The sequence below is a fragment of the Drosophila sechellia genome, chromosome 2L (genome assembly GCF_004382195.2).
Source record: "Drosophila sechellia strain sech25 chromosome 2L, ASM438219v1, whole genome shotgun sequence".
Taxonomy (NCBI): domain Eukaryota; kingdom Metazoa; phylum Arthropoda; class Insecta; order Diptera; family Drosophilidae; genus Drosophila; species Drosophila sechellia.
The window spans coordinates 16,996,294-17,020,916 of record NC_045949.1 but is presented as its reverse complement, the minus strand read 5'-3'; the positions used below and the strand labels follow the sequence as shown (position 1 = coordinate 17,020,916).

General features: G+C 38.5%; 2 protein-coding genes across 4 annotated transcripts; one reads left to right on the top strand and one right to left on the bottom strand.

The window, feature by feature from the left end:
- The first annotated feature begins 243 nt into the window (after nt 1–243).
- On the top strand, nt 244–17,098 carry LOC6614472 (leucine-rich repeat and calponin homology domain-containing protein). Of its 3 annotated transcripts, XM_002038869.2 has the most exons (8): nt 244–881; nt 9,803–10,320; nt 10,379–10,956; nt 11,018–11,630; nt 11,690–11,827; nt 11,893–11,970; nt 12,691–13,668; nt 16,224–17,098. In XM_002038869.2, exons 1-8 carry the CDS (start codon nt 569–571, stop codon nt 16,413–16,415), a joined length of 3,408 nt encoding a protein of 1,135 aa, XP_002038905.1. In that variant the 5' UTR covers nt 244–568; the 3' UTR covers nt 16,416–17,098. The 3 variants fall into 3 exon arrangements, with proteins under 3 accessions (XP_002038905.1, XP_032575645.1, XP_032575648.1); XM_032719754.1 differs by lacking the exon at nt 16,224–17,098 and having other exon boundaries at nt 12,691–15,775; XM_032719757.1 differs by lacking the exon at nt 12,691–13,668 and having other exon boundaries at nt 246–881.
- A 3,126-nt stretch (nt 17,099–20,224) lies between these two features.
- Nucleotides 20,225–21,050, bottom strand: LOC6614471. The gene is made up of 2 exons (XM_032721883.1): nt 20,759–21,050; nt 20,225–20,701 (listed from the first exon to the last, which is right to left on the bottom strand). The coding sequence occupies exons 1-2, from the start codon at nt 20,925–20,927 to the stop codon at nt 20,325–20,327; spliced, it is 546 nt and encodes a 181-aa protein (XP_032577774.1). The 5' UTR covers nt 20,928–21,050; the 3' UTR covers nt 20,225–20,324.
- Between the last annotated feature and the right edge of the window lie 3,573 nt (nt 21,051–24,623).

Genomic DNA, 24,623 nt, shown 5'->3' with positions numbered 1-24,623 from the left:
ACATAGTAATCTAATAAATATCCTAAACTTAAAGCAGCAACTGCTTAAACGTTAAGTCATACTGAATAAACAAAAAACTTCTCTTATAAAAAGTAAAATTGTTGACAATTCGAATTGCGATAGAAACGGAGCGCATTTATCATCGGCGCACTGTGGTATTGTATCGATAGTACTCAAAGACACGCCGATTTCAAAATAACAGCAACGTTTCCAGCGCTGCCCAAGTAGCATCGCATAAACCGATTCAGTTGTTTTTCGATTTTCGTTGTGCACTGTCGCTCGTTCGCTGCGTGAGTTTGTGCGTTTGTGAGTGCGCGTGTGTGCGAGGAAGAGGAAGCAAGAAGGAAGCCGCAAAAGGAAAATCCAATTCCGAGAAATCTTATCAATGAGCCAAGAAGACGTACACTAAATGGAAAATAATCGAGATGCGTGCGTTTCAATAGAGCAAATTTAGTTTCGAGTTTCGGTTTCTTTCGGCACTTCACTCCGTTTCCTTATCGGTGTGATAGTTCAGCGCGTGCGTGTGTGTGTGCAAGTGTGTGGAAGTGTCGCCACGCCTACACGGGAAATGGCAGCAACGGTTTACCAACGCCTACATAGCGTCGCAGTCGGCGTCGGCAGCGCCGCTGGCAGCGCTATCGGCAGCGGGTCGGCATCGCTTCCAGGATCTGGAACAGGATCGAGATCTGGAATTGGCAACGCTGGAAACACCTCCTCCTCCACCTCGTCCGCCCTGCTCAGTCACTCCCAGCTGACGCGCTCCCTGGAAAGAATCCTGGAAGAAGCGCACTTCAGCGGCGAACTGATCCTGACCAATCGCAAGCTGAAGGACTTTCCCAGGACTGGAACGAAGTACTCACTTACCGACACCGTCATCGCAGGTGCGTACCGCTTTTGTACAGTGTATATTTCGTGAGGGAGAACAAAGGAAAGGTGTTTTTCAAGCAGGTTTCGTCGCCCCGGCACGAAATTAATAATATTTAATGCACGAATCTAATCACATTTTATTGGAAAGAGCATACATTTTTATGTTAAAATGTTAAAATGGTACTAAAGTTCATTAGAAAATTGTTAGTTATTAAGTTTTCTTTTGACGTCAGAAAAAGTAAAAGTAGAGTTTACATATGTACAAGTACTGATAAAGCAATTAAATTAGTTGCTTATCGGAAATGTTTGGCGTATGTGTATACCTTTAGGGTGCGGCATTTGAGACAAGGAGGTCTGTTGCCGGTGAGCTAACGAAGTTTTTCCATCTCCGTTGCAGTGGCGAATTTTCCTTTTGTTGCTTGAAAATCAATACTTTGCAGCAGCCGTCGGAGGTTCATCCTTTTCCTCCTTTTCTGTCCTCCCATCAGCTGCTCTTTCTCTCTGCGGCTCTCCCATTCTCTCCCTTTTCGGACTGCGCTCAAGGACAATAATTACCGCCGTTTTTCGCTCTTCGCCACTTGGCACTATTCGTGTTATCCCTATTTATTTTTATTTTCGCCGCAGCCGGCACGAAAATTTTGTCGAAGTTCAACCAACTTTCGTTTTTGTTAGGACCAAAAAATATTCACCAGCGGAGAAATAGTAAATGGGAAATACCCACCCAGAAAATTCACCGCCCTCTTGCAGGACCCCGCCCCCTCTCACAGCTGCTGCTACCCTCGAACAGATGTTCTCACAACGGGACATGTCTCTCATCGATTTTCACTTGTGTTTGTTGTATACACATACAGTAAACGCTCTGAAACGCGAAAGGACACGTAGATAAGGTTAGATGTCATTCTAATCGCTGGAAAAAAGCAGGATATGACAATTTATCTATATTCTACTATCTAACAATCCTTCACAGATCGAAGATTATGTTCATTGAAACGAGAAAGATTATAAACTAAAAATTTATTTTAGTTTTTTTCTTTTAATTACTTTTAAGAAGTAAATTCCAACTACGAGATCTTATTATTAATATTGGGACAATGAATGTCGCCTTTCAGAGGACACACTGTATTTTGATGTATTTTCGGTGGAAATGTCTGGAATAGAAGGAAACTTTTTATTTTTGGACTGCGAAGATTAATTGCCGTGGAAGAGAGATAAAAATAAATTGTGTCATAAATTGAAAAGTAATTTGGTAAAAGAATAGGGAAAGAATTCAATAAAAATTCCACTTAGCCTGTGTCTCTGATGATGGATAGTACCGGAATTGAAAAGCAACAAAAATAAATAAAATTTTCAGTTTGTCTAACATTAATTCAATTAAAATTGCATTTTTATAAAGCAAACATAAATTGATTAATTAATGAAACTGAGTGGAATGATGCACTTCGATATTGAAAAGAGTACTTAACAAATTTAAGAAGGTTTCAGTTAACATTAGGATACAAGAAGTGTTTAATTTGTTTAAAATAAAGAGATAAAACTTAATTCCCCCTTAAACTAGGAAATATATTTTTATTTTCCTTCCAATCCACTCCGCTCCCCGTTTTTCCGCCTATGTGACTTGGTTTTCGAATTAAGCTGTGACAATCCGTGACTTATGGTCACGCGCTATCTGCTCGAAATGGGGAAACGATCCCTTCTTCTTTGGAAAACCCTTTCCCACATGGAGAGCCAACGAGCTTCCGGTTTTTCGTTCATTTTCGAATAAGTTTCATGCGTTTTCTCACCAGCAATTGAGTCATCGACTGCGAAGGCGTGACTAATTACTAATTAAAATGCTGGATTTTTGGTGTGAATGGACATGTGGAAAATGGAAAACAGGGGGAAATCGAGATACGTTGAACCTCTCGTTAAGGGTTAATCTTTGGGGAAAATATTTGTAAATACACCCTAGCGAAGAACCTCTACAAATTGCCTCTTCGAGAACAATGAAGCCACCCTCGGCGAAGGGTTTTCGCAAGTGGGGGCGGTGGACTTTAAGAGGTGGCAACGGCTCTTAGCCTTAATGGCTTGCAACCACAAGGGTTTCGAGTTTCCAAGAAATCGATGATTCTAAAGCAAAAGAAAGTCAAAGAAACAGAAAAAATGGGGGGATACACCGACCATTTTTCTTTTTTCTTTATTTGCACGCATGCCATTTGCAACCCCCGAAATGGCATGAAATTAAGGGGAATGGGCAGGCGCCTGTCAGCATTTCCTAAAATCATTTGTTGTTGCGGTATGGGGGGGTGGGGGTCCCACACTTTTTCGCAGTGCATTCCTTTGGGGCGTTTAATTAACACGCGTGTCACGTAAATCAAACAGAACCATAAACAAAACCTAGACAAAGGCCGGCACAAGAAAGAGTCAATCGAGTGGAGCGGAAAATCAACAGCAGGAAATTGTTTAAAGTAATTGCATCAAGAAGGAAAAAGCGCAAAACCGGTACAAAATTGCAGCTGGCCTCAGCAGAAATTGTGAGAAGAGAAGCCCAAGCAAATGCAATAAGGTAGCAACAGCAGCAGCAACATGCAGCAGCAACTCAACTCGCAGCAGCAACAGCAGCTGCGCAGACCGCAAAGTCGGCGCCGGCTTAGGAATCAGCAGCTGACGAAAGTGCTGTCCATTTGGACTTTTTATAACCATAAAAAGGGAATTTAGAGAATACTAATATAATAATAATATAATATAATAAAATAATATAAAAATATAATATAATATAATACTAATATACTGTTTCATAACAATACAAACTCACTCAAAATAAATATGTATGTTTGGAAATGTAACAGCAATGATAGCGTGGTGTCCTTCGTCACTGAGCGGCTTAACAGTGATGCCCACTTGGATACTTTATAGCCATAAATAGGGAGTTTAGGGTTTACTCTTTTACTTTAATAAAAACTCTGTATAACAATTTTTTGATTTTGTCACAAAATTATTATAAAAATGTAAATGTAACAGAATTGAGCGCTTGGTGTCATTAAGAGGATCCACAGTGATGCCACTTTGGCTTTTTATAGCCTCAAACAGGGAGCTTAGTGTAATAGAGAGCTTTGGTAAAATTTACCGATTTTGTATAAATTTGTCACAAAAAACGTATGTATCTCCTGGCGTCCATCGTTACTAAGTGGATCCAAAGTGACATACTATAACAAAGCAGTTTCGTTTCCTTACTTGACCATTTAACTTAGATTTTTTTAAAAATATCGATAAACACTATTAAGCTCTGCCAAAGCTCAAATTTTTATTAATATTTGTTTATTTAATTAAAAAAATTGTAATTGCAGCCTGGTAACTGGTACGAAATTGAGTGGTTCATACCTTACGTCAAAACTATAATTCATATCATTAATAGCAAGCAGGTTTTCATAAGCTTTTTTAGTAGACACTTGGAGCGGATTTTCTTGTAGTCACAATACTTTTTTCCAGACTGAATAAAACGTCTGCCAAGTGACCGAGAACAAGAAATCTTTTCTGTTTGGGGAAGTCAAAGTACCGGCAAACAAAACAACAGCAAACTTATAGAGCGAGGGGAAATGCTTTTGTCGTGTGTATCCGACGCGTATATTTGTTGTTTGCATTGTAAATATGATGAGCATAAAAAGACAGCTAGTCTGGTTTTTTGTACTTTTATTGCTATTTATTCTCCATCTGCAGCGGACAAAAGAGGAAATGCGACCGCCGCAGCACGTCGCTTATCTCCAGTGGCTGTCAAACTGCACGGTTCATGGCTTGCATGCACAATGCAGAAAGGAAAACATAAAAAAATCATTGGACTTAGCGATGGTATCATGATAAAGTACTTCCCAGAAAGTCGATTGTGAAATAAATACCCAAGAAATTGATATGTCAATGAAAATGTATCACAGACTATTGATCGAAAAACACTATCTTCCACAGAAATATTTTGTATTTTAGGTGATAGTATTTTTAGGTTAGATTCTGGGAATATTTTGGAATGGACTTTCCCACACTAGTAGTATGCCTTGTTGGAAGCTTCTTGGCAAACAAATTATTCAATGAGCAGAAACTACATGTGTACACACCGATTTTCCTGCCCATTGCATATGGATCACGAAGTACCCAAGTATATTATATCCATTTCTAAATGCACCCTCATTCTGCTTATTGCGGGTTTAAAAATAACATTATTATTTCAGCGATAAATGCAATTTGCTTGTCTCCTTGCTTGCTTATCTGCAGTTGAACGACTTATGTAGCTGTATGTATGTGTTCGTATTTATTTATGTGTATGTATGTATCTATGTACATATCTTAGCAAATTGAGGGCAGTACAAACTTGACACAGATAACCGCGAATTATGCATTGAGTCATTTCCATTAATTTATAAATGTAAGCATTATTTAACAGGCGACGGGCCAACGTTTCTAGTTTCTTAATTGCTGTGCACAGCACGCGCTCATAAAAGAGAATATCTAAGAGAACAAAAGATAGATCTGATTACAAGCATTGCTTACAGTAAGCACGCGCTGTAATGGATTATTAGCTAATATCTATGGGGAATATTTTATCATATCTAGAATGATAAATGGGCTTAATCATAATAGTTATATTTTGCTTAAAAAATAAAATGTTTAAATATAAAGAGTCTTTTACGTACGAGGTTCCACTGTGAGGAAAACCTTTTATTCCGTTTTTTGTTTTTCCTTTGGAAATATGTGACTTAGAAAAACACAGCTGTTACACTTTGAATTTGGAAGAAAAACATTAATCAGCAGCAGCGAGAAGAACAACGAATTCATAGCTGCTTCCAAATATTTGTTAAATATTTGTTTTCCCGGTTGTTTACACTTGGCCAACACAGATTTCCAATGTTTGCTCTGTGATTAAATGGGCATAAAGAACAGACCGGCGATGAAGAAGAAATGCTGCGCGAAATTGCAGTGTCTAAAATAAACAAAGTGGAACAGAACAGACTTTTCTAGGGAAGTAGGCGTGTGTGTTTGTGTTGGGAATTAAAATTGGTATCTATCTACACACACATGTTTGTGTATCTGTGTTTTGAGTGCTTGCTTCCAGCTTGCAATATCAAAAAGTAATCAATGATGGGGCAAGAGCCCACTGCGATTTTCCATATTATTTATTTTGATTAGTTCGATGTGCGCACATATGTACATATATAGTTGGGACATTGCCCTATATATGAGAGTGCTTCTCAAGTGGTTTTCAATACAATTCCACAGAGTGTAATATAAATAAACAAAACTTTATTGCTAAGTGGCTCGTTTGGGGTTTCAAGTCTGAAATTGCCTATGTTTTGATTCTGGGAAAATTTTATGCGATAAAAAATAGTTTAAGGAATGCTAATATTGGTTTAGTGGCTTATCAGCATGTATGTGTGGTTCCCATTTATGTAAATATATTTAGTTTGCTTCCTGTTTGCAAAGCACCCATTAATTTCCCGTGCCCTCTGCATATTCATATTCCCATCGCCCCACTTAAGACCCACCAATTTAGCAATAACACTCAGACAAATTAATTTCAATAAATCCATCAATAGAACCCACTGTGCCCGTTTGTGCCCCTTCGTTTTCTTAATGGTCAGTCAATATCAATGTACAGACATGCAGAGGCTTCCACATCCATATACACATTCATATTCGGCAAAGTCAAAATAAAATACCACGCGAGCCAAATAAAGTAGCGACGGTATGGGTAACGTGCTCCAGCTCCATTCTGGGCTGGTGGAGATTCCGCCGCCACATGGCTAGACCCGAATGTTTCCAAGAAACAGCTGAGGGCAACGATATAAAGCTACATTTGCCAATCCAGTTGGAGCGCCATCAATTTAATTTTTTGCTTCTTCCGGTTTGGGCCCACGCCCTTCAAAATGGAAATGCCACTCAATGTCTGCCACATGCGCCTTTTTTTGTGGTATAAACTTTTTCACCAGCAGCAGGGTATTTGTGGCTATGAACTGTTAAGGTTGAATGATTGAGTAGTAAGAAATTATATTTATATTTATTTTGCATACCTTATTTTTAGAAATCCACACTCATCGATCCTCTTGATAGGTTTCTGAAATATCACTTAACTAAGCTTATCAAAGTAGTGTCCTTATCAAACTGATACCAACTTTATGCGCATATCATTTTATGGCCTAATCTCTTTAATCATAAAACTGTAAATATATTGCAATAATCAGCTGCTACGCATGTATGAAAATAGCCAGTTCAATATGGGTGGTCTGAACTAAAAATGACTAAATCGACGTTGCTGTCATTTACCATTAATTTCCACGCACCTTTATTTTTTAGAGGAATTTATGCAAATGCAATTGTTTGAATGCCCATTACCTCCAAGGAGCGTCATAACCGAGACGTTCCCGGCTCCACTTACATCATCAAATTGCTCCTCCATTGCCATGCGTGCGCCCGTTGGCAAAGTTGACTTTGGGCGTTGCTCGAATCCATGTTTGTTCCAAATCCCCAGGCGCACCCTGTTTTTTTCGGCTGGATGAAATGCCTGCGTGGTCCGAGGACAATTTCTGCAGTATTTATGACATTATGGTTTGGTGGAGGCGGGCAAATAAAAATGAAAATTAAAAAGTAACGCGAGTATTAAGAAAGGCAAACAAAACAATGACGGCACTTTGCATTTTTTCGGCGTGTCAAACAATTTGATTTATTTTGCGAGACGTAAAAAACACATTTTCGCCTGTCGCATTGCGTTAAAGTTGGCCAAAAGCCAGCTGGGGCCAGAAAAAAAGGGGGGAATGAGCGGGGAAATAGAGTGGAAACTCTTGGAAAACTGCCAGTGAAAGCAGAATTGAGCAGGTGTCGCTAGAGATAAAAAATATCTTCGTCACGGGTCTGCAGGTTCAAAGTACAAAGTCGCTCCTGGTCCCATTTTGTCCTAAATTGATGCCTCCGCATCAGGGAAATCCAATTTCCGCATCCTCGAACAACTTTTCAACCCAAGCCATCCCATCCCGACGTCATTGGCCGGCAAGGGTTTATTCAACTCAACAGGATGCAACACAAAAAGGATAATGCACTCGTAGAAAAAATGTGGCAAGTAGGGGCAATGTAACTTATTTTTAGATATAACTTTCTAACTATCTATATGTGTTATAGTTTTTAATTTAGTGCTGCAAATCTACGTTGTTTTCTTAATCGAAAATCAGCATTAAATCTTTTAAAAGACACACCCAAGTTAACCTTTTCTGTTAGTGTAGAATTGTTGCCGCTTCTTAGCGTTGCATCACTGTGAGCTCATATTGTATGCAACAGCAGTAGGAGCTCTCCATGTGGCAGGTTAATGTCTAGATGCTACCGAAGTCAAGTTCCCATTCATTCAGCGCCTTTGTTCGCAGGAAGATATATGTGCATAGTCTACAATGTCTAGTCTCAGTGACTCCCCCCGTGCGTAAATCAGTTCGCAGCTGTCGCCAGTCCGCAGTCAGTTATTCAGTCAGTCACTTATTCATGTTAGCCAGTTTTAGTTGCCACAGCAGCAATTGCTCATTTCTGGTTTCCACTGTGTTTTTGGCAAGTTGCGTAAAATGCGCCTGAAGGAAGGTGAGAAGGTAATGGCAGACTGGTCCGCGGGTCGTTAATTTTTACGATATGGCTATTAAAATTCACCAACTTCATACGCACTGTTTGCAAAGTACTTTAACTACTCGAAGAAGGTGAAGTGTAGACCAGCAGACAGACCGCATTATTTAAATTTTACATACTGAATTTCTACTATTTGAATACGGTAGTTGTATGCGGTATTGTAATTGAAAGTAATATCAAAAATTGTATTGTTTTTAGATAACTGTACGGTGCTATTTACCAACAGGCCTCTGATCTATTTGACCAATCTCCTCCGCTGCTTTCTAGTTTTGTCTAATGGATGCCATCGTGGGCCAGCTGGCATGGAATAAACGCAGATATCCAAGTCCACTACATTCGCTGATCGAAATTAGTTTATATGTTTGATTTCGTTCCCCTATCGAACTGAATTTTCTTGGAAGTAACTTCAAAACGGGTGGCTTCATATGGGATAAATATCTCAGACATTCCGTTAAATGAACACGAACTAAACTTCACCACCAGGGTTGCCATCCATTCGTGTAGAAAACAAATATAAGATTTATCCTTGAGATCTATTTGTTTCTAATAGAAGATATGTGTATTGCATGGTTTGTTACGATACATTTATAACGATCTGCCCAATTTTTCATTTCTTTGCTCAGAATTTAACGTTGTCTTTTAAATTATTAAATTCCAATTTGTATTTTTACTAATGCGACAATCGTCATATGAAGCACAAAAAATATTAATGTAAAATGTGAATTTAATAAAAAACTAACACATATATTTCACTTCCTGCCAGTCCGCCGCAGTATTTTTCCATTTTCCTTCTTTTTTGGTTGATTTATTCATAACCGCTCCCCCACAAAGTCGCAGTTTTCGTGCTGTTTGCGCTCATCTTGCATGCAAATTCATTTAGTAAATTAATTGCCCACTCCGAACGCACTTGCCCACTTTTTGAAATTCTCTCCGGTATGCCAAAGGGTATGCTGGGATTTCCAAATCTTCGACATTCCCCCAGGACAACAACATATACGTTTTTCAAAACAAATCTCTGCAATACGTTCTTTTGATTAGTTATTATATGATTTAATTCCATAAAACAATATAAATTAAACGAATCCACCAGAGGGCATTCGAAAGTCGAGTACCGCGGCCTTATTAGCATTACTCTTCCTGTTGGTTGGAATGGGGCGAATCAAATTGCCGGCAGATTGAGGTCAGGCGGTCCACTGTGGCGTGGAGTGCAAATGGAAATGGAAGTGCGTGTCAAATGGAACAAGGGTTCGGGTTCACTCAACATCCCCCAGCTGGATCCAAATTAATATATGCCCTCTGCTTCTTCCATTTACAGATCTTTCCCGGAATAGATTCGCCGAGTTGCCCGAGGAAGTGACTACGTTTGCCTTCCTAGAGACCCTGCTACTGTATCACAACACGATTCGCAGCATTCCGGAATCGGTGAAGCAGCTATCATCGCTGACCTATTTGGATTTGCGCAGCAATCAGTTGTCCTCGCTGCCCCGCGAGATTTGTTTCCTACCTCTTCAGGTTCTGCTGGTTTCCAACAATCGATTGTCTTCGCTACCAGATGAACTGGGTCGATTGGATCAGACACTCACCGATCTGGATGCTTCGTATAATCAGTTGGCCAATCTACCCGCTCGTCTGGGTGAACTGAGATCCCTGCGTTCGCTCTCGTTGAGAAGCAATCTCTTGCTGTATCTGCCCAGGGAGCTTACCTGCTTGAGTTTGATATCATTGGACGTGAGCAACAACAAGATCGCTAGCCTGCCTCTCGAGATTCGTCACATGAGCACTTTGGTAGAGCTACAGCTAGAGAACAATCCTCTGACCTCGCCACCAGCTAGCGTAAGTTTTATATAATTATTGTTATGCACGCAAATTACCTTTGCTTTATATCTTATAGCTATGCATGCGCGGTCTGGTGCACGTGTTCAAGTTTTTGGAAACGCAGGCCACCAAGGACGAGAAGGGATCCCGGTCAGGTGGCAACTACGATGGGTACACCACATTGCGAAGAGCTCCTCGGCATAATTCCAGCGGCAATGTTCTTGAAGCTAGCACCACTGGCAGCACTAACAACCAGCGGAGGCATCAAGTCGACTCTGGATATAACACCAGCGATGGCTTGGACAAGCGCTGGTCGCACGATGCTCCTGCTAAATCGAAAACGGATTCACCGCTGCACTGTGTTTCCAATTCGGCAGCAGCAACTTTGCCCAGGACGCTGCCAAGTGCGGTTCATTCGCAAGCGGATCTGATGGACGCATCCCTTACCTCCAGCACTAGCACCATTGTGGATGAGAGTCTCACTTTGAGTCCCACATCATCGCCCTGCAAGTTGAGCTATGCACACTCGAATAGCTCCAGTAATGGATCGTCGCCAGATCAGGACGACGATATAATGCTGGATCACCAGGAGCGCACTGTTCACCACGCCAATGGAAAATCCGGAAAAGGTCTTGGCAATATTCAGACCTACAAGTAAGTACACTGCAATTATGCTCATTCATTTTTAATTTACGAATTTCCTTACGAAAAACAGGGAGTACAAGGAGGCCCTAAAGCAGCAGCGCAACCAGGAGATCAGCGTCTATAAGCAAAAGCATCCGAATGCCAACCACAGTCCCAATGACGACGAGGATCTTTCTCCGTCACCGCCGGGCATTTCAAACGGATCTTCCCCGAACACACTGCCAAAGTCTATTATGAAACAGAATAGCAACCAAATTGGTCACAATGGGAATGGAAATGGAAGCGCGAACGGAAATGGAGTCGATGATGTTGTTATACCAAAGAAACCTATCCAGAAAGTGATTCCCTCTCGGATTACAGAAATAAAGCCAGTATCCACATCCGGCATTCCCTCCGCAAATTCATCGGATTGTTTGGGCTACGTTAAGCCACAGAGTCCCATGAAGAACGGCACAAGCAAATTTAATACGTCCAATGGTGGAGGAGTCCAACCAACAGTGGGAGTAGTCAGTAGCACCACCATTAAATCACCAGTCAGCTCAACCACCAAACTTGGCACAGTAAAGACGCATCGTTCGGTGACCTGGAACCATGACATTCCCGCGGAGAAGCTGAGCTTCACCATGCGCCGGGAGTTTGATCGCCAAAGGGAGGAGACCGAATTGATGTCGCAGTTGAGAACTGTAAGTGTGAGCAGAATTTTTTAAATTCAGGAAGCTAACTTTACATATTGCTTATATAGATCATTGAAACGCGTCTGAAGATGACGTTGCCTGTGGATATTGCCTCTGCTCTGACGGATGGTGTTATACTGTGCCATTTGGCCAACTATGTGCGTCCGCGATCAGTGGCCAGCATTCATGTGCCATCTCCCGGTGTCGTAAGTGTTTTCGGATTTTCTTCAAAGCTTTTATTTTAATATATATTTTATTTTCTGCATTTCAGAATAAGTTGACAATGGCTAGGTGCCGGCGGAATGTTGATAACTTCCTGGAGGCGTGTCGACGCATTGGCGTAGACGAGGTGCGTAGAAAATTTGTGTTCTTTGTCATAGAAGTAGAGTGCATTTTGAAACGGGAAAGACAAGGGAGATTCTTTAAATATATCGAAGGCGATTGAAAATTATTATTATTAAAAAAATACTTTTATACCCGCGAACTAGTCTCTTAGTTATTGAAGGTAGAATATAGGTTGGAACGAGTGTGATCAAATTACTATATCATATAGCTGGCAACAGAATTAATCGAAATGTAAATGTTAAAAACTTTACCTTCGATGTTTGTTTTCTTAGATTGTTTTCTTATTGATAAAAATTTAACGATTTAATTAAAAATAATAGCCTTAGATGTTTCTATGTTTCTATTATGTTTTGATAATGTTTCTATTCGACTAGCCGAAGTTTGCTTCCTTCCTTGTTATAGACAATTTATTGAAATACCCGTGTTGAATTTGACTAAAATGAAAGTAAATCTTTTTTAATTTACTCAAAATGCACTGTACTCTGAATTTGTTTGTTCTGTAGTTCAAGTTATGGTTTAGCTTCATGGTTCAAGGTGGCGTTGGTTGCTTGGAATGCTTTATTATCCAGAGTGCTTTCCATTCGCTTTTTGTCCTAGACAATTTTAGTTTAGATTTAAGTGTAATTGAACCCCAACACACAAAAACACACACACATACACCCACATAAAATACCCAAGAATACAAACAAGAAACTGATGCAACTGTTATTGGTGTTGGTTGCAGGAGTTGATTTGCTCCTGCGAAGATGTTGTGCCACAAATTGAACCGCAACAACCACAATTGCCACGTGCTGACGATGACTATGATGCTGATGTTTATGTCCAAGATGATGGCAGCATCAGCCGCAGCAATGACAGCAGCCACCTGCAATGCAGCGACGAATGCAACAGCAGCCGCAACCATATTAATAGAACGCCTAATGCATTGGCCCTACTGCGCACAGTGTCCGCTCTGATTGCCATGGATGAAAATCCGTATCATCAGCAGCTTCATCATCATCTTCAGCTTCAGCTGGAGCAGCAACACTTCGAGCAAGAGCAATTCAGTCAGCCAACTACCTGCAGCCAACAGCAAGAACAGATGTTGCTGTTGCAGCAGCAACAGCAGCAGCTAGAGCACGTTTTGTATGAGAATGGCCAGCCGAGGGCTGAAAATGATGATGGGGTTGAGGATCGTGATGATGATATAGGCAAGCGGCAGCAGCAACTGGCGACAGTGGGTCAAATGCTGCTGAAGGCCAAGCAAAAAACATATGAAAAAATCAAACACAATCTGCTAAGTGCCCATGGTCAGCATAACTTCCAGGGCAATAATAACAATAGAATGTTGCACACGATTGTGGAGAATGAGCACGATGTGGCCGCCGCAGGACCGGCGGGCCATTATCAAATAATAGACGAAAAGCAAGAGGAGGAACCGTACCAGCCAAAATCAGAGGACTTGAAGGATGCAGCCGCACTGGGCAACGCGACCAAGGAAGCCATCAGCAAGCGGATCGAGTTCTTCGAGCAGCAGAAGAGTGGAAAACCAAAGCTGGAGGTCTTCAGCATCTATTTGCCCAAGGAGAAAACCAAGGAACTCGAGCTGGAGCAGAAAATAAAAGCAAAAACCAACGAAGCTGGATCTTCGATATTAAAGCACGATTCCCATACATTGACAGTGATCCTGTCATGCGTTTTCATCGCCACCTTCCTCTGGCTGGTATTTTTCCCGCTGCCTGGCTAGTCTATATAGTACAGCTTGATTTTATTATCGCCTTGGTTTGCCAGTAGAGTTAAGGTCTAAAAACAATAGAGTTAAAGCTGCTTTTGCGCTTTTCCACTGGGTAGTGAGTTCTTGAGGCTGCTTTTGTTTACTGCTTAGGATTACGTCCCATATTTATGAAACATTCTATACCTAATTTTTAGCCTAAGAAATTGAAATTTCCCAAAAGACAAGCAGAATACATTGAGGCATTTAATGAGAGGAAACGCAAAGACTTCAAATCAATATTTGGCTCCTATTTCTGTATGATTACTTAAGGGTGTGCACAATCATATACAAAATATATTTTTATTGAGTAGTTCAAATATAAGTTCCAGAAATTACAAATGCTCCTTTTGCGTTTCAACCTAAAGTTCCTTTCAAAAAAACCTTTTCTATATTTATGTTTTATAATTTAAACTATTTTAATGAAAATAAGTAATATTCACAAATACTTTATGACAACTAATAATGACTGTTCTAATTTAATAGTTTTTATAATAATCTCCGGACTAAATGTTATTATATATATCATATTTATATTATTTATATGTATAATACAACTTGAACTATAATTAGCATTTCATAAGTACATATTTATTTTTATATCACCTACATATAACTCGACTATAAGCAAAGCTACCTTTCAACGACTTCGATTGTGCATACCCGTAGAAAATAGTTGAAATAGAGCCTTTTTATAAATACCCCCCGAGTAACCACATATTCCTAGTTCATGTACAAGCTATTGAACTCTAAATTGGATTTAGAATTAAAGAAACAAATTCGAAATTTACATTTGCTTTTAACCACGCCTCAAGTCGTGCTGAACTGAAAACAAAAACAATTAACAATGCGCTTCATTTCACTAAATTTGTGCAAACCATTCAAAGTATGATTGATCTAAGTTACAACGAAACTAAATCGATTTAAGTTCTATTCATAAAGAAAATGAACAATGGTAGAAATAGAAAAGATACAATATACATGTATCAGTTTGAAGATTAGGATGAAGAGCAGGAAAGAGACTTGTTACAGATGGACAGCTAACTCTTGTAGTAAATGTAAGTTGGAGCTACTGGAGGAAGGTGAAGCTGTGTGGTTTTACTTGAAGCAGGGACACTCAAAATAGTTGTAGCAGTTATATATGAAGACATAAAACTATAGTCAACCAATGTAGCCGTTTGAAATCGATCCGTTTGACCAGAGAGAAGTTAGAGGAAAGTCTATTGTGTCAAGTACATTACAGCATTGTTTCTAAATAATTTTTTTTATTATATTACAAAATAATTGTGTCAAAATACAGAAATATCTGAATATTTTAACAGTGCATACAAACATACCTTTCTTTTCTGAATCAACTTAAATGCGCACACTTTCATGTAGAAACGACCACTTACATATAAATAATAATCACAAAACAGTGCCTTTGAATGAAGAGCGGCGACAGTCTGGTCTGCCCAAATGATCTATTACAATCTCTCCTTCTAAAAAGCAATAATTTTTCAAATAAAACGATGCTTTTCTCTATCAATTTAATTTGCAACCAAGCTCACATGACCCAACATCAAAATGTGCTAACAACATTCCTAACATTATTAATAGTTTATTAAATTAGGCATACTATTGTACTTAAACGATGAAAAATGAAATCTAATCCAATTTCTAAAAGAAACACAATCTCCAACACTCAGAAGTAAAAGATAAACATATATATTTATGCGTCTAGCGTCTAAAATCAGAAATATATATTTTGTCTAACAAAATTATTGAAGGGAAGACAAAGCATTGAGGCAGCTGTAGAGTCAGTCATACATTTTTATAAAAATCAACACGTATTTAACACGCATATATACCTAAAAATATATAAGAAATCTCCAAAATGCAAATTAAAGCCAAAACTTTTTGTCAACATTTGTCAGTGGAATATTCCATACGCATACTTCCAAACCAAATGAAAATGAATCCCGTTGCATTTAAATTTAAGAACAAAATGTCAAATAAGCGCTATATATACAAGTGAAATCAAAGAGCAAAATATACGACAAATATACCAAAAACTAAACGTTTACAGTTTTACAACAATTGTTTCGGAGCTAAGACTCAAACCAACTGATTATTTGTCCGAAACCTTATCCAGTTGCTTGAAAACTGTGGAGTACTGGGAGTTTAGGAAACTTTTCATTTTTAAATTGTACGAATTAAATTGACACTTTAAAATACGGTTGGATTTATATTAATTCAAAGTTATATTAAATTAATAACTGTAATTTTCTTAATTTGTTTATTTCTTTTTTTTTTGCCAATTTACAATAGTTTCCAAATCAGTTACATGAAAGATACTCAATTACTTTCATAGATTGTATTGATATAAGTATCTGACTTCCGTATAAGTGAAATAATAACACTTTCTTTATTAAACGCTTGCTCCAAAAATACAAGGGAGGATTTCCAAAATTTGCTCAACCTCACAATGAAAACTTAATGTATTTGTGTAAATCTTATTTTTGTAGAATCTAATTTGCTGCGCTGCCGACGTGCTGGAGGGAAAAGGTGCCGTCCAAGTGGCCATTACGGTGGGTGAGCTTTTCCGGCTTCATGGAAATGGTGGCTGCGGCAGTGGCAACAGCAGTGGGGCCGCCACGCCCACCAAGTCGCCTACCAGAACGACACGTGCCACAATGTCGCCAACGCCATTGGCCTAAAATCGGTGGAAACAGGACATGGATGTTGAATCGGAACTCTCGGATATTCCGCTCATATCTGGATGAGTTGGCGAAATGGTTTTCCTAATGGCCGCCATATATACACTTACATAAAATACATGCCAAATGTATGATTTGTTGATACTGATATCTCACTCATTTTTCTAGGTTCGTAGTTCATTTATGTAAATACACAACAACACTCACAAGGAACACTTAAAGAAACCAAAATGCAAAGATCACAAAACAATCGAACATATATCGAATCAAATCACACAAGTCACAAGTTATTTATGCGAGTTTTTGTTTTGTGCAATTGTTTAGATTTAATTATGTATGTGCTACAATCGTCAGCAAGTTTTTTGTTACACTTTCCCCATCACACCCATGCGAGCGAAATATCGGGCCAAAATTACGACTAGCGCTTAGTTGCATATTGAATACTGTTTTAAGTATGAATCACATATGAACATCCAAATATTTAGATATTTATCGAATTATTATTATGGCATATTTATTATGTAGCTTAGATGTAGATCTACGATTAACTGTGGTAAACATTTTCTACCGGCGCTGCATCATTTCTACGAATCGAATTGTACTAGACCCCTAAGTCTTGGAATATACAAATACTATATACACATATATCAAATAAAGCGGAGGAAAATTGTCATACGTGAGAACTATTTTCTTTTAATCTGGGGAAATATTTTTGCTTGCCTGCTCACCGAAAATTGGCAGAAAATGTCAACAGCTGTGGGCCCAACAAAAAATGGCGTAAAAATCCCGAAAGTTTTCTTTTGTAGTTTCATAATTTGCATAATGCGCCAAACAAACAATTGACTTTTTGGGGGTTGGGAGCTGTAAGCGGAACCTGCTGCTCAAGCGAAAATTAAAAACACTCGACACATCCGCCAGTTTTGTTTAGCAGCTGCTCCAATGGCAGTCATTTTGGTAAGTGAAATTTTGGCAAAGTTAACTGCACAACAATATTTGGAAAAATGTGCTTCAATAAAGTAGTTTTTAAATAATAGTAACACTTTATTTAGTAATGGTTAGATAGCTTAATGCCTGTGTGTATGTAAGTATGTATCTGAAACTTTCAGATATTTGTGTCTCATCAATTAGTCAGGACATAACCTAAGCAGCACCTATTACTAATTTACGCCTACGGCAAGGAACAAGGACACAGGACAAATAAAAGGACCTGGGCCACAGAGAAAGTGGGTGAATCGAGTCATTTATCACTGTGAAATTTATTAAAATGATTATCTCGTATCTACATTTCGCACGGAATGCTTAATTTTTTCCAGGACAAAACAACACGCGCCTTCTTCCGAACTTCAGTTGGTTCAGGACTTTTTTTTTGTGGTTTCCTATTAGGGGCACTCCGGCAGTTTTTGCCATTTTGAGCCTGATAAGGCAAAGGAACAAAGCGTCCCAAAAGTGAGGCGGTGCACTTAGAAAAAAAGTTATCGTTTATAGGCCTTAAATATCTATCAATAATTTCAATAGCCTCATAAATTCAATTTACTTATATTTTTTTCTGGTGTTTTAATTCTTTTAATTTATTGATTTTTTTATTGCTTTTAAAAATTAATTTATGATTTTATGGCGATACATGTGGCTCTTATTATGTATGTACATACATATATAGGAATATGTAAAATAACGTTTACGAACTTATTCTTTTTATTATTATTATTTATTTAATATTTTAGAAATTTCTTTCAGTGTTGTGGGCGAAATTTTTGGTGTCCCTCGGCTGGGGCCATAGTTTAATTGTGACATCTGAACAACTGCACAACCCCTCCGCTGGAATAACGCCTCAGGAGAGGGCAATTAGTTGAACTGCGCCCTGGGGAATTGAGATAATTAAAATGACTACCACTGCTGCTGCTACATGCGGAAATATTTTTTAGCCAACTAATCTGATTGCTCCTATATCAACTCTGTCAGCTGACTGTTTTCTTCTGCGTTTGCTCACAGCTCTTTTGAGAATCGAAACAGAATCAACATTTGCATTCAATTCGATGGCAAAAAGCACTTTAATTTATTTACCCCCATTGAAAGTCATTTCGTTCTAATCCTATTAATTCAAATTCAAACACTTTTACCACCGCATCAAATAGAATTGCTTTTTGAAAGACCAAGACGAGGAGGGTAGAAATGTTTGGCTGTTCTTTTTGTGGGCGAAAAAAAATTGCATTTCATTGTTTATAGCAATCAGAAAATATTTTACCTTGGCCAAGGGATGGATAGCTTTTCAACCCAAAAACGTTCCCAAAAACGATTTCCTTTTGACCAGAAATTCAGTAGCACCACGAATTGAACTTGGATTCCATCAAAAGTAAACTAGAAAACGCAATCACGACGATAGCTTTTGCCAAATGACAATTTAGAGTGTTTGATGTGGAATCTTTCGATTCGAAATGATTTTAGGAAATTAGGTTGAAGAAAACAAACTTAAGAAAGATGCATTTACACAATCCACAATATGCTATTAATTTTAATTCAGTTGCCAGAAAATATTACAATGAAACATTGAAAATCCCAGCTCTTTTAGTATTTAAGCTATATTAATTTACACTAAATAAACTTTTGCAATATATTTAGCTATAATTTAATTATTCGAAATCACTGCGAAAAACAGAAATCCTTTAATTTTATTCATGCCAAAAGTATATAACAATTTTAATTTGTTTGTGGCTTAATAGCCGCCGAATTATCCACTTGGCTATGCCCTATTTAAATGCATTCCAATCCACTCCATCCCCACCAGGCATTATAATGAAGATGAATTTTTGTAGATTGTGTATTTATCCGGTTCGTGTAGCAATTTCATGCTAAAATTTGTTTGGCCAAAGTTCCAACTCAGTTGATTTTCCGGCTTTCATTACGCCTTAGGCCAGAGTGTAGGCAAAATTTAAATAATACAAAAAATAATATATATACATATATAAAATATATATAGGTTTCTGTGTAAGAGGGGGTCTTTAAAATGCCTTTTTGTGGTGGGGATACGGACGCCATTAAATATGCAGCAGACGCTCCTAAAACACGTATCATCCTCTGATGCCGACGCAGTTTCGCACTTTCGTTGCGCTAAATGAGTTTCAGCTGCAAAATTAAAAACTTTATCAGAAGCAGCAGGCAGAGGTGTGTGTGGGTGTGTGTGTGGCAAAAAAACTTGAAACTTTTTCATGAAGTTAAAGCAAAGTAAAATCAAATTATTGTGGTTGCTCGCAGGCTGGCAAAAGGATTACGCGATGGTGGATCTCCGCCTTACCGCTCTTCTGCAACCAGCTTCTATCCCCCTCCGCCCCACTTTCCACACCAATTTCCACCCCATTTTCCGCCCACTGCCGCACCCACCTGTAATAAAACATGCCGCCACTGCATTTTGGGAAGGCTGCCAGACAGAGGGACGACGTCTCCATAGCCAGACAGTTAGACTCGCCTGGCTGCCTGTTCACATGAAGTTGGCGCATTCTAATTGAATTTTCACTTTTTTTCCCCCGCTGCTCCTCCTCACCGCCCCCTCAGCCCACCTGGGCGACTACGTGACGATGGCCTGGCACAGAAATTGAAATAATTATTTTTAATCTTAAGTACGACTTGCGCGTAATGATATTTGGATTATCCCGGCGCCCTTTTTTTCCAACTCCCCTAGACTTGTGGAAAAAGCAACTGATTGCAGTCAGACGCATAAAAAGTATCTGAAAGATACGAATTTCTGTTCCGAATGTGTAGCAACTCTTTTGGCTGGCGCAAGAATATAATTGTGTAAGTCAGTTACTTTGTAGGGTAAAGCTTTATATTTGTTATAAACTTATTATAAATTTAGAAATTCGACTTCCACGGTTACAGCATTCCTTTCATGGCATATCAAGATCTTCAATTTCCTTATCAATATCTTTTACGTCTTGCCATAAGGACAGCCGATGGACGTCTGCCACAATTTCTGCATCGTGATCGGCAATCCCTGCAGAGACCAATGAAATCCCTGGGTGTGTGATCATCCCGCATAGCCTGCAATCGACGAGTGCTTCTTTTTACTGAACGATGTAAGGATTTAGAATCCAAGGAACATTCGCTATCACTGTCATCATATTTTCCCTCAAGGATATCCAGTAATTTCAAGGCTGTTCGCAGACGACATTGTTTTCCCTTTTTCATAGTTATGGTTCGGAATTCACCATCATGCTTTCGGGAAACTCCAGCCTGCGGGAATTTGTTCCATTTTTTTCCCGGATTATTTGATAACCTTTGTTTCTGTGGTATCGCTGCAATTTTAAAAGTTCTTATTGGATCTTGACTAGCTTTCGACATTTTCGGTTTACTATTCTCTGACGTTTTCCTAGATCTCACTTCTGGCTGAAAATATGTCTTCTTTTTGGTGGATGCACACTGCCTGGCAGCTGCATCCATATCCGAATCCACTTTGTCCGTTTCGTTCTGGCTAGAAGCAAGGAAGTACTGTCCATCGTTCGAACTATTTTTTTCCGCCATAATCAAGAGAATTTGCCTTTTTTTCGCCTTTTGAAAATCTTACTACACTTCCGATTTTGATTGTGTATGGAATAAATCAGGGACACTGAAGAGTGAAACTTGATTTCTTTTTGATTTTCTTGACTTGGCCTACGTTGGTGCATAAATTGCCAGCAGGCAGGAAAAGTTTGGCCACCCACAACCCTCGCAAATATTGCATTTTCATTAAGTTAAAGTTTGGTTTTTAGTTTAATTTTTTCGTACGCCCTTTACGCCTTTCCTCCCTCCGTTTACTTAAAAACTTTCTGCGGCAAGTTTTTTGGCCCAAAGTTTGCATGTATTTATCTGTCAGTGTGTGTGTGGGTATAAACGGTGTGTATGTGTATGTGTATGTGGGTGAAAGAGTGTGTATGAGCGCGTGTAATAATCATATGCGCAGTCAAAGCAAAATGACTATTGACGCTCCGCCTAAAAACTTTTGACGGGCCAAGTTGCTTTGGGCCAAGTTTCAAGCTGCCAACTACAGCATCGCCTCTCCTTATACCAATTTCCTCGAATTCTCTGTCTGCCAATAAGAAGCTTATTTAGTTAGTAAGGCTGATTAGGAGGAGTGTTTAGGACAAAATTAACTTAAAAGCAGTTGAGAAAGTATATTTTCCTTAATTGATCCGATTAATCTATGGCCATCAATATTCGGGTATGTGTTTCTATGAAGCTATTTAATATATGTTATATAGACAAATTAAAGACTACAAACATATTGATTTTTGTTGTATTAGTTAGTTCTAAGTACTCTATAATCCATCATGGCCCCTTTTCAATAACTAAAGCATTTGATTCTTAAGATTCTTTTAATATCCAATCTAAAATCATTTATCCATTTCGCAGTCAATTTTCAGCCGTTTTCTTTAATTATCAATGGAAAATATCTAAAATTTCTGTTATCGCACTCGTTCGCTTGCAAAACTTCTACGTTTCATAACAATAGTGAAATGCGACGGGCAAGAAATTTTAATAAACTGAAAGTCGAACTGAAAACCATTTTCACACTTGGCCGATCGTTTACAATAACTAAAAATTGAACAATTCTTTCTATCACCGCACTTTTCACAGTTTATGTCAAAATGAAATGAATAAAATATTGGCTGGCCACCCGGCGACACTCAGAAAGGGGGTTTGCCATCATCCTTTTTTTTAATAAACTTCGCCCAGTTTATAGGAAATTTTTTGAATATCAATGTGCGAGGCGAATATTGTCTATTAAAAGAAATGGATTTTTTTTGTGTGTATAATAATGGTAGGTCCATTGCAGATTCCGCTAAAATATTCTTTAGTGTTTTTTCAGCTTTGATTTTTTCTGGTTTTGCTGCAGTGGGGCGACTGCGTATTGTGGGTTATGAAAAATGAATTAAATGCTAAAGTTATAGTTGTCGTGGGGTCATTATATCCGTTACTCGTAGAGTAAAAGAGTGTACTAGATTCGTTGAAAAGTATGAACAGGAGGAAGTAACAAAAGGAAGCGTTTCTGACTTTATAAAGTATATATATTCTTGATCAGGATCAAAAGCCGTATGAACGTCGAGATCTCAGGAACTATAAAACTATAAAAGGGTTGAGCTTTAGCATGCAAATTCTGGAGACATAGAGGCAGCACCTATGTTTCCACGCCCACTCTAACGGCCTAAAACCGCCCAAAACCTTCACGCCCACATAATTGAAATTTTTTTTGAATATTTTTTTATATTCATTTTGCCACGACCACGCATTCATCCTAGCGGAGTAACGGGTATCTGATAGTTGGGGAACTTGACTATAGCATTCTCTCTTGTTTTGTATTCCATTGCTAAAGTGTTGAACTAATTTAAACTTTATGAAGCCGTGCATTCACTAATGCATACAATAATAGAGACGTTGAACTAAAGTCAAGCTTTTAAATTTATTTTTACCTTGCATAGGATGGGTAATCTTTATTAACCTGCACTTGAACTGAACTGTATGCCATTTAAATTTGTTTAATAACGCCAGGTGTATATTATTGCTTTAAAGGTGTACAAATATGAGTTATATTCTGAATAAGTGTGTTTACTTTGCTCTATAACATACATATATGTAGTTCAAATGCACATCATCTATCCTTGCTTACCTTTAGTTCTTGCCCCATTTTTATTGCTTTTGTGTACTCCAGATGTGAGCTCCAATTTGTTGACCCAAATATTAACACAGGTCCTTGAGCACTCAACAACTTGTTGGGTCATCGTCATATCTCCTGCCCAATGAGCAAATCATTTTCACTGGGCAATGGGCACGGAACTGGCAACCGGGCAGCTGCACTCTACTTGTGCTAAGCACATCATTATGTTGGCTCAACTTTCCGATCATTTTTAATTACCCGCCCAAGCCCTCTTTTCGATTTTCTTGCCAGGTCCTGCTTGCAGCACCCTTATTTTTTGTTTCGCCATTAATTTCTTTAATGGAATGCTGCATTAATAAAAAATACGTTATGAGCGCATAATAGAAATAAAAGCTAATGTAATTACATGCCGCACTTGTTTCGCCTTGTTGCAGTGCAAAAGGACGAGAATTTCCCACTCCCAGTCTGCAAACGAAAATCCTAAAAATTTAATTCCAACAGTTAGAGCCAGTTGAGCGATAAAAGGTGAAAAGAAGCGGGTATATGGGCATTATAAAAAGCCGTAAAGAAGTATTAGCAATGTACATATAGCGAGCAAATAAAAATTAGGGGCACCAACTTACTATTACGCTTAATGAAGTGAACCGAACTAAAAACAAAGACGCTTAAACTACAAAGCATATAAGTACGTGTAAGCTTCTTATTATTAATAAGCGCTATTTTTCATAATTTTGATTGTATTATTATTCAATTAGTATTAGTTGCCACCTTCATAGACTCGTTATAAACCAATTCAAGGGTATGGAAAACTTTGAGTTTCGCCGCATGACGTTTGTATTTCTTGCACTAGTTTTTCCTATTTTTCCTTTATTTATTTTTGTATTTTATTTGCCATGCTGTTGTAGTTGTTGACTGCTGTTGGGTGCTTAAAAGCTTTGCATTAACTATTAAACGCAACTTGAATCGCATAACGCCACTTGGCACACAAAGAGGGCGAATTCAGAGGGTGACGGGTAAAAAAGAAATAGAAATTCGTGTCAGAAAAAGTGGCCGGTCTAAAACAATAGAAGCCAAATTATGGCTAAAAGCGGAAAAACTGGCAAGCGAATTGTTACGCGATTTGTGCCTATAAATTCGAACTCTGCCGATGCCAGGTGAGTAAATATACATTTCAAATAAACGCTGAGGTGCACACAAAAAGCATGTGGCAATTCGGATAATGCATTAAAATACAATTGGTTTAAGTCTGGGTAATTATGTTTGGTATTAACTTTTAAAGATTATTATTCAATCAGTAAAATATCACAAATATTTAAGTTTAATTTTATATGCCATTTATATGCGATATTCAAATAAACTGTTCAAATACAAAGCAGTCTTACATTAAATGCATTGCTATTTCTCGGATTTTTCAAGTTAAATATGAAAGTGTCATCGAATTTTACTATACATGTGATTAATTTTATTTTTAGTTAAGTGTACCGAAACTGCAGGTTTTACGCTAAATAAACTTTTATTTATTTTACTGCCTGACCCGCCTGGTCTTTCGACTCTTTTTTTTTTTTTGCTCCTTCAGCTCGAGCGCA

Excerpts from the sequence above, each read along its gene's own strand:
- LOC6614472 (XM_002038869.2), top strand. The coding sequence starts at position 569 with ATGGCAGCAACGGTTTACCAACGCCTACATAGCGTCGCAGTCGGCGTC. Across the intron at positions 10,321-10,378 it reads TGACCTCGCCACCAGCTAGC|CTATGCATGCGCGGTCTGGT; the intron begins GTAAGTTTTATA and ends TATATCTTATAG. Across the intron at positions 13,669-16,223 it reads TCGCCACCTTCCTCTGGCTG|AATCTAATTTGCTGCGCTGC; the intron begins GTATTTTTCCCG and ends TTATTTTTGTAG.
- LOC6614471 (XM_032721883.1), bottom strand. The coding sequence starts at position 20,927 with ATGGCGGAAAAAAATAGTTCGAACGATGGACAGTACTTCCTTGCTTCT. Across the intron at positions 20,702-20,758 it reads TAGGAAAACGTCAGAGAATA|CGATACCACAGAAACAAAGG; the intron begins GTAAACCGAAAA and ends TTAAAATTGCAG.